Source organism: Pelobates fuscus, chromosome 5, assembly GCF_036172605.1.
Source record: "Pelobates fuscus isolate aPelFus1 chromosome 5, aPelFus1.pri, whole genome shotgun sequence".
Classification (NCBI taxonomy): domain Eukaryota; kingdom Metazoa; phylum Chordata; class Amphibia; order Anura; family Pelobatidae; genus Pelobates; species Pelobates fuscus.
In genome coordinates, this window is record NC_086321.1 from 147,142,761 (window position 1) to 147,162,835 (window position 20,075).

The following is a 20,075-nucleotide window of genomic DNA, read 5'->3' on the forward strand; positions in this document are numbered from 1 at the left end:
GGCTGGATCAGCAAAAGGGCAGGGAGGGTTTGCACGTCCCTCCTCCTACTCCTCCTTCCATTCTAATAGATAGAGAGGGGAGGAGTAGATGGGGGCTGAGTCATGAGAGAGTGAGTGTCATATGAAAGACCCCCCACCCCCGTATAGCCATAGACAGGACACCTGGCTTTAACTAAATTCCAGCTCCTCCTTGCAAGATGGAGGAGCTGGACCTGCAGGGAACAGGGCAAGATGCAGCCGCTCGGCTCGCAAACCTGGCGCTACTTAGTATTGGCGCTCGCGCCCCTCTCTCTTCAGTGCCACGGTCCGGCACTACGGCCCATGTAGAAGCCCGTGGCACATGTAGTAGCGCGGTGCGGACAGGCAGGCACAGCGCCCCCTGCAACTCTGCACCCTAGGCCAGCGCCTACTTCGCCTATAGGTGGTGCCGTCCCTGGTTGTAATCACTGACCCTGTGCTCAGTGGTGTATCCTGGTTTTGTGCTGCCCTAGGCAGGACAAACTCAGGCGCCCCCCCCACACGCGCCACCCCCACCCAACCCTTCCACCCTGCCCCGCATTCTAAATACACACACACACACACACATTCACTGACAGAAACACATACTCACTAACAGACACTCATTCACTAACAGGCAAACACACTCACACTCACTAACAGACAGAGACACACACTGACAGACACACACACTGACAGACACACACACTGACAGACACACACATTGACAGACACACACACAGACAGACACACACTGACAGACACACACTAACAGACACACACTAAGACAGACACACACTAAGAGACAGACACACACTAAGACAGACACTAAGAGACAGACACACACTAAGACAGACACTAACAGCCAGACACACACTAAGACAGACACTAACAGACAGACAATTGGAATTCCACATTCATGGTGCATCTTTACGTCAGTTCAACACCAGAATATATGGCCCCGGCTGCCTGAGATAGATTAGAGTTACACTCCAAATGGCCTGCCCTTCATGTTTAATATTTAGGAAAAATATGCATTTGTAAAATGTGTCACAGTCACTTTACATTTTTCAGCGGAAGTTTGTTTATAAAATATTAATATATATTAACAAATGTCTATTTTCCCTTTTACTCTACCACATCACACTTCATGAGTGTGTTTAACATGATGCAGAGGGGGAAATGTGTGTGTATGTGTCACAATGGGATGACTGTCCCAGGACTTTCCCAGCATGGAATTTTGGTATCACCCCCCCCCCCCCCCCCGCATCATATTCCGGCTCCCAGCCTCACTCTGCGGGCGGTGTGCGAGCTGAGCAGAGAGCTCAGGGGAAAGTGCTCCCTCGCCAGTGCCGCCCGCGCCTAGCAGCCAGCCCATCCGGCATGTCAGTTAGCCGCGTTTGGGGGCGGCTTTTTTTTGCCGCCCCCTGGAAAATGCCGCCCAAGGCAAATGCCTTGTTTGCCTCGCGGCTAATACGCCCCTGCCTGTGCTGGCCCCTTTGTGCTCCGTACCCTGCGCAGCTCCTCTTCTGCCTGGATCACTTAATCCACGCTCTTTTTGTGGAGTATTGAGCCACATTGTCAAAGCATCAAGGGATTTGTACATCAGCTGAGGATCTACCTATTGTCTACCTCTACTCTAGAACCCTGAACAGAATCTTGCACCAGGGCCAAGAGGTTTCTAGTTACGCCCCTGGCTGCAACATTAAAACGTGAAAACAATAAGGGAGTCTGAATGCTTTCTGTGTATATTTTGAGAAATAGAGTTAAAAGGATGAATTTCATTGTTTGTCCCTCTAGCATGCAGTGCATTCTTACTCAACTGTGACCCATCACCCTTTTGGAAGGACATTTTATCTAATGAGCAGATATTCCAAAAGGTTTTTTTTGTGATTTATAAAATCTACTTTTTTGGTTGTTTTTACACACACTGCTGGACTTCAAATCAGTAGCTGATTAATAAATATAAAGATCCCCATAATCAAACTCACTGGTACTAAGTTCATCAACCCTGGAAAGACAGAAGGTTGAGCTGGCCATGTTGAGAATCAAGGTTTGAAAAGGTAACCCTAATTAATTGCTTTTTCAAGTACTCCAGGATAACCCCTAATTTACAATACAACAATCATGAAACAAAGACTTCAGTAATCTTGCTTTATTTTTGCTTACTGTTAAAAGTAAAATATCTGATGATTACGGAGATCTGTATTTAAACATGATAATATGTAGCATAGCAGTTATGCATTACTATTAAGATCACATTAAGAATTGTTACACTTGATTATTTTTCTCCGATCTTTGGCATAATTTGCACATTTAGTGTAAACCATTTAACAGGTTATAAGGCATTAATATGATATAGACAATCCTATCCTCTGAATACAGCTTTTTCTACTGAATCCGGCTCATCCAGGTACTCCACGTGAGCTGGAAAGTTGGTACAGTCATATCGACCACTTTTCCTGACGTGGTCAAGGAATTCAGCGGCATTTGAAAACCCAGCATTGTCTGCTACCAATACTGTGCCTTTTCTTAGTAAACCAAGATCCTGTGTAGAGTAAAAATATAATCAGACAGATTAGAAAATCTCTATATTTTTTACACACTGACCACGGCCTTGATTAAATATTGGTTTTATATTTTTTGATAAACTTCGCAGATGAATCAATATTTTTAAAAATATTTTAAAATTTTGATAACTTTTTTTTATATATTAATATATATATATTAGATTTTATTAACGTTTTATTAATTTGAAAAATAATTTAAAGTTTATCCAAAAATATTAAATCATTTAAAAAGCACATACAAAAGTATGTTAATATAGTAAGGACTATATTATATATCCTGACTGCAATATGTAGAAAAATATACTCAAACGTCAATAAGATGGTTCCAACAGGTAAATGTGTCATATTGTTAAATAAAATACTATTATGTGGACAATGGAGATTAATATTCACAAACATATACAGTTGCTATTCCAGATTTGTTTTTCTATATTTCTGATCAGTATATGATGTATAAATTATTATTTCTATTATTTTATTATTTTTAAATTGCCGGCAAATTCAATAGCGCTGTACAATGGAATCAATCAGTCTTTTTAAATGGATCAGGTACATCAATAGTGATGAAGTCTGCTCTTCGATTAAAATACTTCTAGATGTAAAGTCTGTTTTCTAACCTGTTTATATTGACACAATGTGTTGTTTTAGCGCTCTAGGTCACTGTAGCCCAGCTACCTACTGTGCAACTGGCTTTACCTGGAACAATTGCCGCATGTGCTGCTATTGCCTATCACCTATGCCGTGCTTGTAAGTGAACCTTTTTAAAATCATTTTACAATAAAACAAACTGCACCCTTTTGGCGGATTTGTGTGTTGTTTAGGAAGGAAATAAGCTCAGGTTAAAATAAAAATGTAAACTGTCATACCCGAGCAGGGTTATTCTCTGAAGGGGGACTTGTTGGGAATTCAAACCGAATTCAAAAGAATGTACAATTTAAGGCCAAAGTAGCCAAACTTTTGTTTCCAGTTTAGCTACTCTATTATTATTATGATGTATAGTTATAGTAATTATGAATTGCTATTATAAACATGTATAAATAACTTACTTTGGTCACTTTTCATGCAACTTTTGAGAGTCATTATTTTATTTAACACTAAACCTCTTATGCATAAAATCACAGTTTATATTAATATCTGGTGAATATAATTAAAATCCTTTTAACATCTCACCTGGAGTCTTTTTTTAATTTTTACAATTATTTTTGTAGAGCAGTGAAATATACACTATGACAGTGACATATGATACATTGCAAAACAAATTAATACAGGCATGGGCGTCCGCGGGGGGGGGCACTTGCCCCCCCTGGATTTTTCAGCTTGTGCTGTTTTTTTTTGTTTGTGTGATAATAAACTGCAATACCGGCGCCGGCCAGTAGGTGGCACTGTGAATGGAGAAAGGCAGGGATAGGAAGCTACAGCTTATCTCTCTCTCTCTCTCAAACCTGAAACTGCAGGGGAACACCACATGCAGCCAGCAGAGACCGCCTACAGATCAGGTAAGTAAGGGGGGAGACCGCATAGAGGGTAGGAAAGGTTTGCAAGGAGCAGGAGGGTAAAGTAGAAGGAGCAGGAGGGGTCAGCAAGGAGCAGGAGGGGTCAGCAAGGGGTAGGGATGGTCTGCAAGGAGTAGGAAGGGTCTGCACGGAGTATGAAGGGTCAGCAAGTAGCAGGAAGAGGCAGCAAGGAGCAGGAGGGGTCATCAAGTAGTATGAAGGGTCTGCAAGAAGCAGGAAGGGGCAGAAAGAATCAGAAGGAGCACTATGGTAAAGTAGGAGAAGCAAGAAGCTGGAAGAGTCTGCAAGAAGCTGGAAGGGGCAGCAAGGAGCAGGAGGGGTCAGCAAGGAGAAGGAAGGGTCAGCAAGGAGCAGGAAGGGTCAGCAAGGAGCAGGAAGGGGCTGCAAGAAGCTGGAAGGGGCAGGAAGGGTCTGCAAGAAGCAGGAAGGGTCTGCAAGAATCAGGAAGGGTCTGCAAGGAGAAGGAAGGGTCTGCAAGAAGCAGGAGGGGTCAGCAAGGAGCAGGAGGGGTCAGCAAGGAGCAGGAAGGGGCAGCAAGGAGCAGGAGGGGTCAGCAAGGGGCTGCAAGGAGAAGCAAGGGTATGCCAGAAGCTGGAAGGGTCTGCAAGAAGCTGGAAGGGTCTGCAAGGAGAAGGAGGGGTCAGCAAGGAGAAGGAAGGGTCAGCAAGGAGAAGGAAGGGTCAGCAAGGAGCAGGATGGGACTGCAAGGAGCAGGAAAGGGCAGCAAGGGTCTGCAAGAAGCTGGAAGGGTCTGCAAGGAGCAGGAGGGGTCAGCAAGGAGAAGGAAGGGTCTGCAAGGAGCAGGAGGGGTCAGCAAGGAGCAGGGTCAGCAAGGAGCAGGAAGGGTCAGCAAGGAGCAGAATGGGTCAACAAGGAGCAGAATGGGTCAACAAGGAGCAGGATGGGTCTGCAAGGAGCAGGAAGGGTCTGCAAAGGTCTGCAAGGAGCAGGAAGTGTCTGCAAGGAGAAGGAAGGGTCTGCAAGAAGCAGGAGGGGTCAGCAAGGAGCAGGAGGGGTCAGCAAGGAGCAGGAAGGGGCAGCAAGGAGCAGGAGGGGTCAGCAAGGGGCTGCAAGGAGAAGCAAGGGTATGCCAGAAGCTGGAAGGGTCTGCAAGAAGCTGGAAGGGTCTGCAAGGAGAAGGAGGGGTCAGCAAGGAGAAGGAAGGGTCAGCAAGGAGAAGGAAGGGTCAGCAAGGAGCAGGATGGGACTGCAAGGAGCAGGAAAGGGCAGCAAGGGTCTGCAAGAAGCTGGAAGGGTCTGCAAGGAGCAGGAGGGGTCAGCAAGGAGAAGGAAGGGTCTGCAAGGAGCAGGAGGGGTCAGCAAGGAGCAGGAAGGGTCAGCAAGGAGCAGGAAGGGTCAGCAAGGAGCAGAATGGGTCAACAAGGAGCAGAATGGGTCAACAAGGAGCAGGATGGGTCTGCAAGGAGCTGTCAGGGTACCTGTTGTCTCTACCTCTGTGGAGGTGAGACACTTGGACGTTCTTCCTCGCAAAAGGGTTGAATCACTCGTTCCTCGCGGTTCCCTCGGTCGTTTACACGCCGGCCGCGGCGTGGAGGGATCCACTTCCTTTTATGATGCGGCGTTCAGTAGCCGACGTCATGACGACAACCCAACCCGATCTGTCAATCAAGCCCCAAGCACGAATGAGGATTCGTCGGGGGCGTGATTACCTGTTTGGAATCAGGGTATAAAATAGGGCTTTCTACATTTGTTCATTGCCCTGTCGTGGTTCTAGCTTGTCTAGTCACTCAGTGCTCTCGTATTCTGTTAGTTTCTTTGGTTTTGACCCGGCTTGTCTGTTCTACCTCGTTTACCTCTATTACCCTTTGACTCGGCTTGTCTCTCGCTTACCTGCTCTCTCGTTTCCTCGACCTCGGCTTGTCTCTAGACCATTCTTTACTTACTACTTACGTTAGTCCGGCCATTCTAAGGTCCGGTATACGTACCCTGTACCTGTTTGTACTCTGCGTGTTGGATCCCTGTCCCGATCCTGACAGGAGCAGGAAGGGTCTGCAAAGGTCTGCAAGGAGCAGGAAGTGTCTGCAAGGAGAAGGAAGGGGCTGCAAGAAGCTGGAAGGGGCAGCAAGGAGCAGAAGGGGTCTGCAAGAAGCAGGAAGGGTATGCAAGGAGCAGGAATGGGCAGCAAGGAGCAGGAAAGGGCAGCAAGAAGCTGGAAGGAGTCAGCAAGAAGCTGGAAGGAGTCAGCAAGAAGCTAGAAGGAGTCAGCAAGAAGCTAGAAGGAGTCAGCAAGGAGCAGGAAAGGTCAGCAAGGAGCAGAAAGGGTCAGCAAGGAGAAGGAAGGGTCAGCAAGGAGCAGGAGGGTCAGCAAGGAGCAGGAAGGGTCTGCAAGAAGCAGGAAGGGTCTGCAAGAATCAGGAAGGGTCTGCAAGGAGAAGGAAGGGTCTGCAAGAAGCAGGAAGGGTCAGCAAGGAGCAGGAGGGGTCAGCAAGGAGCAGGAAGGGGCAGCAAGGAGCAGGAGGGGTCAGCAAGGGTCTGCAAGGAGAAGCAAGGGTATGCCAGAAGCTGGAAGGGTCTGCAAGAAGCTGGAAGGGTCTGCAAGGAGAAGGAGGGGTCAGCAAGGAGAAGGAAGGGTCAGCAAGGAGAAGGAAGGGTCAGCAAGGGTCTGCAAGAAGCTGGAAGGGTTTGCAAGGAGCAGGAGGGGTCAGCAAGGAGAAGGAAGGGTCTGCCAGGAGCAGGAGGGGTCAGCAAGGAGAAGGAAGGGTCAGCAAGGAGCAGGAAGGGTCAGCAAGGAGCAGGAACGGTCAGCAAGGAGCAGGAGGGGTTAGCAAGGAGTAGGAAGGGTCAGCAAGGAGCAGAATGGGTCAACAAGGAGCAGAATGGATCAACAAGGAGCAGGATGGGTCTGCAAGGAGCAGGAAGGGTCTGCAAAGGTCTGCAAGGAGCAGGAAGTGTCTGCAAGGAGAAGGAAGGGGCTGCAAGAAGCTGGAAGGGGCAGCAAGGAGCAGAAGGGGTCTGCAAGAAGCAGGAAGGGTATGCAAGGAGCAGGAAGGGGCAGCAAGGAGCAGGAAAGGGCAGCAAGAAGCTGGAAGGAGTCAGCAAGAAGCTAGAAGGAGTCAGCAAGGAGCAGGAAAGGTCAGCAAGACCAGAAAGGGTCAGCAAGGAGAAGGAAGGGTCAGCAAGGAGCAGGAGGGGTCAGCAAGGAGAAGGAAGGGTCAGCAAGGAGCAGGAGGGGTCAGCAAGGAGCAGGAGGGGTCAGCAAGGAGAAGGAAGGGTCTGCAAGGAGAAGGAAGGGTCTGCAAGGAGCAGGAAGGGCCTGCGAGAAGCAGAAAGGCATCAGAAAGAGAAAGGAGCAGAAGGGCGCAAAATAAGCAGAAAGTAGCAGAAAGGTAAAGGAGCAGAAGGAGCCTCAGAAGAAAAAGAAGACTGTGTCAAATGAAAGAGAAGAAAATGAGATTGGAGTACTTTATTCTGGACACCACATCATAAGGCTTTGGTACCTGGGCCTGGCAGGAAACTTTGGACCTTCTCATCTCCCCAGGTAAAAAAAATATCAGTGTTAATGTGTTCACTTTTTTTACGGAGTGTCAGGAAACACAGAGGGCCGCTGGGTAGAGGTGCCGCTGATTGGCTACAACGGTCAGCTGGCACTCTAAGCCAATCAGTAGCAACCCCATTTTTATGAATCGTGAACTAGCGATTGGCTTAGAGTGTCTGCTGACCGTTGTAGGCAATCAGCAGCACCCATGCCTGACGTCAATCTGCACTTCCTGACAGAAGGATATATATATAGTATCTCACAAAAGTGAGCACACTCCTCACATTTTTGTGAATATTTTATATCTTTTCATGTGACAACACTGAAGAAATGACACTCTGCTACAATGTAAAGTATAATGTACCGCCTGTATAACACAGTAAATAACAGTGTATAACAGTGTAAATTTGCTGTCCCCTCAAAATAACTCAACACACAGCCATTAATGTCTAAACCGTTGGCAACAAAAGTGAGTACACCCCTAAGTGGAAATGTCCAAATTGGGCCCAAAGTGTCAACATTTTGTTTTCCAGCATTGCCTTAACCCTCATGGGCCTGGAGTTCACCAGAGCTTCACAGGTTGCCACTGGAGTCTTCCACTCCTCCATGACAACATCACTGAGCTGGTGGATTTTAGAGACCTTGCCCTCCCCCACCTTCCGTTTGAGGAAGCATGCCTGGAGACATGCTTGGCCAGTCCATCACCTTTACCGTCAGCTTCTTTAGCAAGGCTGTGGTCGTCTTGGAGTCATGTTTGGGGTCGTTATCATGTTGGAATACTGCCTTGCGGCCCAGTCTCTGAAGGGAGGGGATTATGCTCTGCTTCAGTATGTCACAGTACATGTTGGCATTCATGGTTCCCTCAACGAACTGTAGCTCCCCAGTGCCAGCAGCACTCATGCAGGCCCAGACCATGACACTCCCACCACCATGCTTGACTGTAGGCAAGACACACTTGTCTTTGTACTCCTCACCTGGTTGCCACCACACACGCTTGACACCATCTGAACCAAATAAGTTTATCTTGGTGTCATGCCTTAACTATGGTATCCTCTTACTTCCTGGTTCCACGGAGCCTAGCCACACCCCTTTATGACACGGTCTGCCTATTTAATCTGACTGCACCAGCTGATCTAGGCTGGATTATTGAACTACGTTCCTTACTCACAACCCGGCTACAACTTCGTTGTGACAACCTCTGTTACCAGACCGGACTGAAAGACTCTGCAAGTTCCCTTCACCTCTCCTAATCCATAACTAAAAGCTTAACACTCTCCATCCAGGATAAACGCCTCTGAGGAGATCTCGGGAACCAGTGTTCTATGTGCCGGAAGCTAAGTAAAACCTCTGTGATAAGCATTGCATCTCAAGCTGTTATTTCCTGTCTCCAAAATCCTTCGATAATACAAAACCGTTACAGCTAACTTCAACTCATACTTTATCTCAGTTAGCTGCATCTGTCTTTCTTCGGTTAAAGTCTATGGAACAGCTATTGTGACTGCTTATCACCTAAACCGTTGATTCTACTAAGAGACTCTTTATTGATTCAGTGTCTGCAATTTACTATCGTTTACTCCTTAAAGCTACAGTGCCTGTAATTGTGGACTTCAGTTATCATTTACTACTTAAAGCTACAGTGCCTGTAATTGTGGACTTCAGTTATCATTTACTACTTAAAACTACAGTACCTGTAAATTGGAATTAAAGTCAATACCTTTTACTTTTTATAATAAATATTCAAACTATACGAAATCTGCAGTTGTGTTCCTTCATAACAAATGTTTAGACGTGACACTTGGTCTCATCGGACCACACGACATGGTTCCAGTAATCCATGTCCTTAGTCTGCTTGTCTTCAGCAAACTGTTTGCGGGGTTTCTTGTGCATCATCTTTAGAAGAGGCTTCCTTCTGGGACAACAGCCATGCAGACCAATTTGATGCAGTGTGCGGTGTATGGTCTGAGCACTGACAGGCTAACCCCTTCAACCTCTGCAGCAATGCTGGCAGCACTCATACGTCTATTTCCCAAAGACAACCTCTGGATATCAGCACTTGCACTCAACTTCTTTGGTCGACCATGGCAAGGCCTATTCTGAGTGGAACCTGTCCTGTGAAACCGCTGTATGGTCTTGCCCACCGTGCTGCAGCTCAGTTTCAGGGACTCTGCAATCTTCCTATGGCCTAGGCCATCTTTATGTAGAGCAACAATTCTTTTTTCCAGATCCTCGGAGAGTTCTTTGGCATTAGGTGCCATGTTTAACTTCCAGTGACCAATATGAAAGAGTGTGAGAGCGATAACACCAAATTTAACACACCTGCTCCCCATTCACATCTGAGACCTTGTAACACTAACGAGTAACCTGACACCAGGTAATTGGGCCCAATTTGAACATTTCCACTTTTTTTGCGAATGGTTTAGACATTAATGGCTGTGTGTTGTTATTTTGAGGGGACAACCATTGGCTGTACACTTACTACTTTACATTGCAGCAGAGTGTCACTTCTTCAGTGTTGTCACATGAAAATATATAATAAAATATTTACAAAAATGTGAGGGGTGTACTCACTTTTGTAAGATACTGTGTGTGTGTATATATATATATATATATATATATATATATATATATATATAAGATAGAAAAATGCCGGCACTCTAGGTCTTCCAAACAGTGTAGTTTATTTTCAGTCAATCCAACAGGTCAACGTTTCAGCCCTAGTTCAGGGCTTTCATCAGGACACATATTTAATGTGTCCTGATGAAAGCCCTGAACTAGGGCTGAAACGTTGACCTGTTGGATTGACTGAAAATAAACTACACTATTTGGAAGACCTAGAGTGCCGGTATTTTTCTATCTTATATTTCATTACTGCTGGGCACCAGGCTATAAATTTATAGGTTGGAGTGCAGGAATTTCTGTTTTATATATATATATATATATATATATATATATATATAATACATGCAATGCTCATGTTTAACCATAGACAATACTCACCTCCAGTAGCACAGTGTCTGGTTTATATCTGTCCCCATAGTGATCAATAAAGACAAAGTCAAAGTTCTCTACAGCATACTCAGTCTTCAGTTTGGGGAGAATGTCATGTGTTGAACTCTGTAGTATGTGTACCTGTGGTAAGAGATAACTGCTTTAATCATGTGTATATGATCCATTACACAATAAATGAATCATGATTTTTTAAAAAATTTTTAAAGTTCCGCATATTTTTTGCAACAGTTTCAAATCGAATTGCCAAGACAGGTAATTATTAGCTAACCAATAGGCATGTGCATGGGGAAAATTTTCGGTTCGGTTCGGCATTCCGAAATTCGGGACTTTCGCAATTCGGGAATTCGGCACTTCAACACTTCGACACTTCAACACTTCGACACTTCGGAACTTCGGCACTTCAGCACTTCGGAAATTCGGCAACTTCGGCATTTCGGGACTTTGGCACTTCTATTGCAGCCGCTTAGTAGATAACTCCCTAATTCCCAAGGTATTAGGGAGTTATCTACCAAAAGGCTGAAAGACCTAAATTGGTCTTTCAGACAAACTTACTAATACTAAGTAAAAATTACTTAGTATTAGTAAAATGTGCCCCTACTCGCTATACCGCAAGTAGGGGCATGTCTAGTAAACAGTGAGCAGCCTGTGGCTGCTCAGTGTTAAATTTTTTTTTTTAAAGTCCCCACTCCTGAGCCCCCACCCGCGAGGCGCGAGTGGGGGCTATTAAACTAAAGGGGGGACCCATTACCCCCCCCCGGTCCCCATCCCTGAGCGGTGGGTGGGGGTCCTAAATACTGATAAGGTGGGGGACCTAATGTCCTCCCCCTGGCCCCCACCCCTGAGCAGTGGGTGGGGGACTTAAATACTAATAAGGGGGGGACCTAATGTCCTCCCCCCTGGTCCCCACCCCTGAGCGGTGGGTGGGGGCCCTAAATACTAATAAGGGGGGGGACTGAATGTCCTCCTCCCTGGCCCCCACCCCTGAGCGGCGGGTGGAGCCCTAAAAAAAAATGTGTCCCCCCCCCCAGGTGACTAGGGGTTCCTAAACGCTTAGTCACCCACTCCCCCCCCCAAAAAAATTATCCCCCTACCTACCCCCCTCACCCTAAAAATAATGAGGGGGGACCTTTAACTAAGTACCTTTAAAAAAAAAAAAAAAAACACCATTCGATGTTTTCTTTCTTCTAAAATCTTCTTTTTACAGCCCCAAAAAAGGCCAAATAAAAAAAACATATTAACCGACGCAATTAAAAAAAAAAAAAAAAAAGGAACGCAAAAAAATAATCCTTCACCCATGGAGGGCTCCGCACAGACTGAGCTCTGCAGGGCGGGGGAAGGCTTATAAAGCCTTGTCCCGCTCTGCAGTTAGGCTCGGAGCACTCTGATTGGTGGGTTTAAGCCATCCAATCAGAGTGCTCTGACAGGTAAATGAAGAGACTGACAGGTAAGTCTCTACATTTACCTTTCCGGGGGGGGGGGGGGGGGACATTAGGTCCCCCCTTATTATTATTTAGGGCCCCCACCCACCGCTCAGGGGTGGGGGCCATGGGGGAGGACTTTAGGTCCCCCCCTTATTTAACTGTAGGGCCCCCACCCGCCGCTCAAGGGTGGGGGAGAGGGGGGAGGACATTAGGTCCCCCCTTATTTTACTGTAGGGGCCCCACCCGCCGCTCAGGGGTGGGGGCCAGGGGGGAGGACATTAGGTCGCCCCCCTTATTATAATTTAGGGCCCCCACCCACCGCTCAGGGGTGGGGGCCAGGGGGGAGGACATTAGGCCCCCCCATTCTGATTTAGGGCCCCCACCTGCCGCTCAGGGGTGGGGGCCGGGGGGAGGACAATAGGCCCCACCCCCCATTTCTTTACATTAGGGCCGGCCGGGGGGGGGGGGGGGGGCAGCCACAGGCTGCTCACTGTTTACTAGACATGCCCCTACTCGCGGTATAGCGAGTAGGGGCATAATTTACTAATACTAAGTAATCTTTACTTAGTATTAGTAAATTCGGCTGAAAGACCAATTTAGATCTTTCAGCCTTTTAGTAGATAGCTCCCTAATACAGTGGGAATTAGGGAGTTATCTACTTATTCATTCCTGTCATTACATTGACAGGCTAAGTAACTTACATTTTATATGAATGTATGTTACTTGATTGTTGCAAATGCTTACAGCTGAATCCTGGCTATGTTTGTATACTTTTTATTTAAAATTGTATACAATGTAACATTCTTCTTCTTTCACTGGGTAAGTATATTAGTACTTAGGCAATACTGTGCTTCGGAACTTCGACACTTCGGAAATTCAGTAATTTCGGAACTTCGGGACCTCGGCAATTTGGACATTCGGAAGTCCCCGAATTGCCCGAAATTCGTCCGAATTCATATTCGACCGAAACTAATTGCACATGTCTACTAACCAAGAAGAGGAACTTGGATGATGGTTAGGGAGCATTAGGAATAAGAAAATAAAACTTGTTTGGAAAGAACTATTGATTTGAGGTGCCATGTAGAAAATATCTGCACATATACATTTAGAGAATGTGTGTCTTTATTTAAAGGCACTAAAACAACTTTAGCTTAATGAAGCAGTTTTGGTGTATAGATAAGCTGGATTAACCCTCAGTGAAACATAGCAGTTTCTCTGAAACAGCTGCAGGGTTAACAGCTGCAGGTTTAACACTAGATGGACCTGGCACCCAGACCACTTAATTAAGCTGAAGTGGTCAGGGTGCCTATAGTGGTCCTTTAATTATGTTAATTAACATAACAACCAATCATGTCCACCAAGCCCTCCACACCTAAAATTGCTTAATTCACACAATGAATAACTTTTTAACCCTTAACCCTCACAACCTCACCTACAATCTTTACAGCTTACTTCTCCATATCTTAAAATATGCAGCACCTGTTCTCCTAATAATGTTCTGCCTTCTATTTTTCACTTTCTCTCTCACTTCCCTCATTATTAGAATCTCTCTATCCTTTTACTTACCTGTTCCTGCTGACACCATCTTAATTGCTCCCTCTCTACTTCCCTCATCTCTGTATTCATCACATGCACTTTACTTATATTTAGAGATGTCCCGAACAGTTCGCCGGGAACTGTTCGCTGGCGAACATAGCTTGTTCGCGGTCGCCGCGGCGGGCGAACATATGCGATGTTCGGTCCGCCCCCTATTCGTCATGGAGGTGGGAGGGTGAGGGAGGGTCTGCTGCCGATTGGCTGGAATGTGTCTGCTGACTGTGAGGTACAGGGTCAAAGTTTACTCAATGATGACGAATAGGGGGCGGACCGAACATCGTATATGTTCGCCCGCCGCGGCGACCGCGAACAAGCTATGTTCGCTGGCGAATAGTTCCCGGCGAACTGTTCGGGACATCTCTACTTATATTTATCCAGCCTTTCTCCACAATCCCCTCCTACATCCCCTAAATACAAGCTCTCATCCCAAACATCCCACCTTCTCTTCCTTTCCAGCCTACTGCTCCTGGCAGCTGGTGATGTCTCTCCAAACCCAGGTCTGTCCTCTACTATGCCACCTGGTGCTAACACCAGAAACAACAAGAATCTCATATCCATTCCATGTAACACTGACTATAATTTCTCCTTTTAAGCTGCCCTCTGGAATGCACGCTCTTTGTGCAGCACTGTTAAATCAACTTCCATCCATTACCTATTTATTTCACACTCCCTAAACCTACTTGCACTAACGGAAATATGTCTCTCTCCCTCTGATACTGCTACCCCTGTCTCACTATCCTTTGGTGGTCTTCACTATAATTAAATAAAACCAGCATAATTATCAGTTATGTTGTAGATGTTCTTAACAGATGAGTAGATAGTCCCAGGAACTTGAATGCAAGTATGATTGATGTATATAGGATTGTATGTAATAGAAAAATGGTGTTGGTTAGAAAGTAATAGTAACATTTAAAGTGTCCAGGAAAGTGTTTCTTGAGTTGTGTCAAAGAGAGTTTGAATGTGGTCAAAGAGTATGAGTCTTTGAATGTCAGATTTTAAATGTCTGAATGTCCGAAATGAGTGTCAGTCCCAGAGTTGAATGTCTGAATCCCTCAATCTCCTTTGTCCTTACTTTTTAAAGGGCCAAACTCTCTGCACGTCATTAGTTGATCGGATGAATAGGGAACTGTAGGTGTGTCTACCTTACAGACTATCATCTAGATTTTGGTCAGTAGATGGCGCAATTACATCCCCAAAATGTATTGCCCTGGAATGGGTTAACTGAAAATAATGATGATTTTGACGTCATTATTTTATCTATTTTATGTCCCTATAACTCACAGGACCTGTCACTTCAAAGCGTTGGTTCACTCTTACCCAGACTTCGTGTCAGGCATATACCTTTAAATCTACTTTCTGACATGTCTAAACCTTAATTTCACCTCTCGCTTACAATGGGACTGTAAGATTTAGAAAGTAAAATGAATTACTAAGTGTTATCTGGTTCTTGTGTCTGTTTAAAATTATTTCTCTTCACCCATCCCCCTTCTTGTGAGTCATCATTGCCTTGTTTACATAACACATTCCTTAGCTCAGGCTTGAGTAGAAATTCTGTGTCTTTTTGTCCTTTTAAATACAAAACGGAGTCAGCTCTGTTCTGAGTGACTCTGGCAACATACACTTTTAATTTCTATCTTAGCACAAAATGTCTGCCGATATAAATATACTGACACTGTCTTAGTTGGAGTCCCCCAAGGCTCTGTCCTTGGTCCCTTTTTATTTTCTCTTTATACTGCCTCTCTTGGCAAACTTATTACCTCTTTTGGATTCCACTACCACCTGTACGCTGCTGACACCCAGATATATCTCTCCTCCCCGGACCTCTCTCCTGCCATCCTGCAACATGTCACTGCTTGCCTATCTTCCATCTCTGACTGGATGTCCTCCCGCTTTCTGAAACTCAATCTCTTTAAAACTGAGCTCCTTGTCTTTCCTCCTCCTAATACTGATCCTCCTCTTTCACTCTCACTTCTAGTTAGTGGTATCTATTTAAGTCCATCCTTGCAAGCGCACTGTCCTTGCGTCATACTTGACTCTAGCCTCACCTTTGAGCCTCACATCCAGTATGTTCCCAAATACTGTAGATCCATCTTAAGAACATAGCCCACATCCACCCCTTTCTTACACAAGATGCTACCAAGTCTAGTAATTACCCGCATGGGTTATTGTAACCCTCTCCTGATTGTTCTTCCCAAAAGCCATATTGCCCTTCTACAGTCTGTAATGAATGCTGCCGCCAGACTGATTTTACTCTCTAGTAGGTCCTCTCACACCTCACGCCCTCTGTCAGTTCTTAAATTGGCATCCTGTATCCTATAGGAGTCAATTCAAAGTGCTAACCCATACCTATAAAGCACTAAACAATTCTAGCCCCTCTCACAGATTCACCTTCTCCTGTCCGCTGCTCGCACCCATACGGCCAACTCTCGCTTGCAGGACTACTCGCGGGCGTCTCCCTTCCTATGGAATAGCCTGCCTACTGCCATCAGACTCTCCCCTAGTCTTCAATCATTTAAGAAGTGCCTTAAAACCCATCTCTTTAGGAAAGCTTATGACCTCCCAGACTAACCTCTCCCTCACATATCTGTCTCTTGCTCTCTCGTAAAGGGGAGCACTCTACTCTCTCCTCCAGCTCTGCTTCACTCCCACCTTATTTGATTGCTATTTCCTGTCCTAATGTGTTTTATACCCCGCCTCCTATAGACTGTAAGCTTGTTTGAGCAGCCTCTTCAACCTATCGTTCCTGTAAGATTTCTTGTAATTGTCCTATTTATAGTTAAATCCCCCCTCTAATAATATTGTAAAGCACTACGGAATCTGTTGGCGCTATATAAATGGCGGGAATAATAATAATAATAATAAAGCCATGCCACAGGTGAAGCATGTTAGTGTTATTACTCTAATTGTTTTATTCACTTTTAATCTGATATATTTTTATTATGTTAGAGTTTTTCAATACATTTACCTTCCAATTCTTTTTTTTTTTTTAATTCTTTATTTTTCGTGCATGGATTATAAAAGTTTCATTTACGCCAGCAATGCCACAACAGCTAATGCCAGTGTTTTCATGAACATTAAAAGACAATTGTATGGCATGAATAACTGTGCAAATTTTTTAAAATTAATGAGAGTAGACTGTAGTGTGGTGCAAGTCATTGCGAGTGTGTAAGAGGCTGTATAGGCGTAACCATTGACTATGATAATAGACGTGTAGCAGGCACTTAGTGAATGAATGAATATTTCTAAGTAGGTAAACTTTTCGATCTGCTTAATATGCTGAACTTCCTGTCTGGGTATACGTTATTAGACAGCTTGAAAATATCAGTGAGGCAAATCCCCAAACCAGTGTGAGTATATCTGTGGAAAGTATCACCCCTGGCTAGCAAGATGTCTACTTGTGACCGTCAATCCCTGGACCAGCCTAGTTAGGTTAACAAGTAGGGACAGAAGCCTGAAGACTGCTGCACCTTTGTCCGGCTGTGGGTTTTTGTGTATAGCCAAGTGCTAGGTGGTGGCCGGCTTGGTGGTAGATATGTGGCATTTATAGAGAGGGTGACACTGCCATAGAGGTGTGAGAGTAAGATGGGCCATAACTAGTAATCGGAGCTTGTTGGTGGAACAATTGTGTGTTCTCGTCTAGCATTTTCAGGTGTGCAGCTTACACATTCCTAGCCTAATTAACCCATAGGCAAAAAGGGGGGGGGGGGGCAGTAGCTATTTGGTCTGAGAAGGGTGGAGGCTATTATCCTGATCTGTGTGCGGGTAAAGATGTGGGATGTTGTGCACTGGGGAAAAAGGCTGCTTAATTGAGTGAGTCCCGAACTGGGCCTGTAAGAGGCAGTCCTGTTTGAGGTCAGGTTGTGGCTTTGACACAAGAGCCCGGAGTGGGCGGCCTGGGTACAAATTCCGCCACAGTCCCTGGGTTCCATCTGTGGGTCGGTTGAGGCGCTGCACTCGGGGCATCAATGCTGAGGGAGAGTTGGGGGATTCCCAAGCGCTGTAGGATTGCTGCGGCTTCCTGGAGGTCTCGAATGATGTGGGTTGAATCCCTGTGGAGGATTGACAGTGATCGGGAGTGGCGCCATCGGTAGGGTATTTTGTGCTGTTGTAGAAGGGAGGTGAGTGGTTGTAGTTCTCGGCGCCATGCCAGAGTGCTGCCGCATAGGTCTGCATAGAATGTCAGTGACATATCTTTGAAGGTGTAAGGTGACTTGCCCCTCAGAGCATTCAGGACTGCTGCCTTGTCTTTTCCGTTTTGGAATTGGAGTATCAGGTCCCTTGGTGTTCTCGGTGGTGCTTTTGGCGGTTTGGGCACCCTGAATATGCCTTCGATCACTATTGCTTTGGCCTGTTTGGGCATCAGTAAAGCTGTCAGCAGTCGTCCCACCACATGTGGGAAATCTGCTCCAGGTATATTTTTAGGGATTCCTCTGACTTTCAGATTGCTCCGGCGGTAGGAGTTGTCTTGTGCAGCAAAGCGTCATTCATAGGAGTAATTTTGCTTTTGCAAGTCTCTAACCTCTTGTTGAAGAGTTGAAATCTGCTGTGTGCAGAAGTGTGAGTTAGTTTCCAGTGCTCCAATGCGGCCTGTGAGGCCCTGCAGGTCCTGGCGTATTGTGGCCATGTCCGCCTGTAGGTTTTTTTGCAGGTCTACTAGAAGCTCTTTTAAGATTGTAGTAGTCACCGGAGCTGAGTCTGGCTTCGTTAGAGGGGTCGGCGGTGGAGGCGCTTGAGCAGGTATGTAGCCCTCCTCTGATCCACAGGAGAGATCATCTGAGAGGTCCGAGCAGTCCCCAGTGATGGCCGCCATCTGGGGCTCGTGAGTGCCATGAGCCTGCCGCCACAGATCCCCAATATTCATGCCCAGGCAGGGTGTCTCCTGTCGTAGTTTTTTCGTCTTCTTCCCCATGGGGCTTATGCACGCTGGGGAGTTCTTCCGAACACAATAAGGCTGGCCTGGATGCCGAAAACTGGGTAATTATTGCCTCCGTGGACCGGAGCTCCATAAACATGTGACTGTCCGCTTTGACTGTCAGGCTCCGCCCTTCTACCTTCCAATTCTTTGGGCAGACCCACCCCTTTTTGGGCATGTCCGACCCTTTTGGCAGTACCAGTTACGTGACTCGCCTAAATGGCCTACCCTTTTACCCAGTCGACTGATGTCCTGTTTCATTGGATGCTGCTGTTAAGCGGTATGGATTTGCTGAGAGATTAACATAGGGTATGTGTCTTCTTATAACTGCATCCTGTGTGTTTCCCTCCGGCACCACCTATACCAGATACATGATGCTTGGAATTTATCACTGTTTTACTGTTTTCTGTCTTCTGTCAATACGATCCTGTAATTAGACCCATCATAATTTTCAGACCAGGCCCAGTGGACTATTAATCCCTGCTTCCAACACTACACTGTGGAATGAGAATAGCAATCTGAATGGAGACGACATAAAAGAAAATGTAATATAATATTTTATAGAAAGGAGATTTAGGCCAGAATGCCACAATGAAGACAACACAATTCAAAGTGAAAGCAAAAGATGCAAAGGGGATCTGAAAATGGTAAGGCCGACATTGATGAGAAAACCGTAATGCTAGACAACAGGGCCGTCTTTAATATTGATTGGACCCTGGGCAAGCATTTGCTTGGGCCCCCTGGACCCTGCTGTCCTCCCACTCCCTGGCATCATGCCCTACACTCCAACCCAATGGCAGAACTAATGTAGAGAAGCCCTGGTGCAAGAAAGTTGTTTGGGCCTCCCCCTCTAGCACAAGAGTGGCCAAAAGATAGATCCCCATCTGTCATACAACTCCCACAACGCTATGCCAGCTGGGGATCTATCATTTGCCCATCCTTGCAGGGTTGTATTTGTGTGCAGTGTTTGTGAATCTGAACTTAAGCCTGTTTTTGCATAGAGTGTATGTGTGCATGTAGAGGTGTATTTGTATGTACTGTTACCATTGGAATGCAGAGGTGTATTTGTGTGTAGTGTTTGCATTTGAATGCAGTGGTGTGTGTTTGTATGTATGGTTGGCTTTTAAATGCAGGTGTTTAATTGTGAGTAGAATTGGTGTTTGCATATAAATTTGGCATTTTAATACTGGGTCTTGTTTGTATGTAATATTTGCCTTCAGGGTTGTGATTGGATGTAGTGTTGTCTTCTAAACATTTGTGTGTAGTATTGGTGTTTGAGTAAGGGGTGTGTTTTATATATAATTTTGGAGTTTGAAATCAGGGGCGTGTTTGTTTGTAATGTTTGTGTGTTCAGGGATGTGTTTGCATGTTGTTTTTGATTGCTGGGATGTACACACTTACACAGATACACATCAACACACATATAAACATAGACACATGCACATACCTTGACACACAGATACACACACTGGCACATAAACACTCAGATACACACATACACACACTGGCATACATACTGTGACAATTTTTATGTTTGCAGCAGGGCAGAAGCAGTGAGTT

General features: G+C 45.7%; 1 protein-coding gene across 2 annotated transcripts in view; it reads right to left on the bottom strand.

Annotated features, from left to right (window-relative positions):
• Positions 1-2,137: 2,137 nt before the first annotated feature.
• LOC134610983 (catechol O-methyltransferase-like) overlaps positions 2,138-20,075 on the bottom strand; it is a 30,148-nt gene continuing 12,210 nt past the window's right edge. For both annotated transcript variants that reach the window (XM_063454442.1, XM_063454443.1), the window contains exons 4-5: positions 10,575-10,706; positions 2,138-2,545 (exon numbers count right to left, since the gene is read on the bottom strand). In XM_063454442.1, coding sequence (XP_063310512.1) covers positions 2,366-2,545; positions 10,575-10,706 — 312 coding nt within the window. In that variant the 3' untranslated portion in view covers positions 2,138-2,365. The remainder of the gene's footprint in view (positions 2,546-10,574; positions 10,707-20,075) is intronic.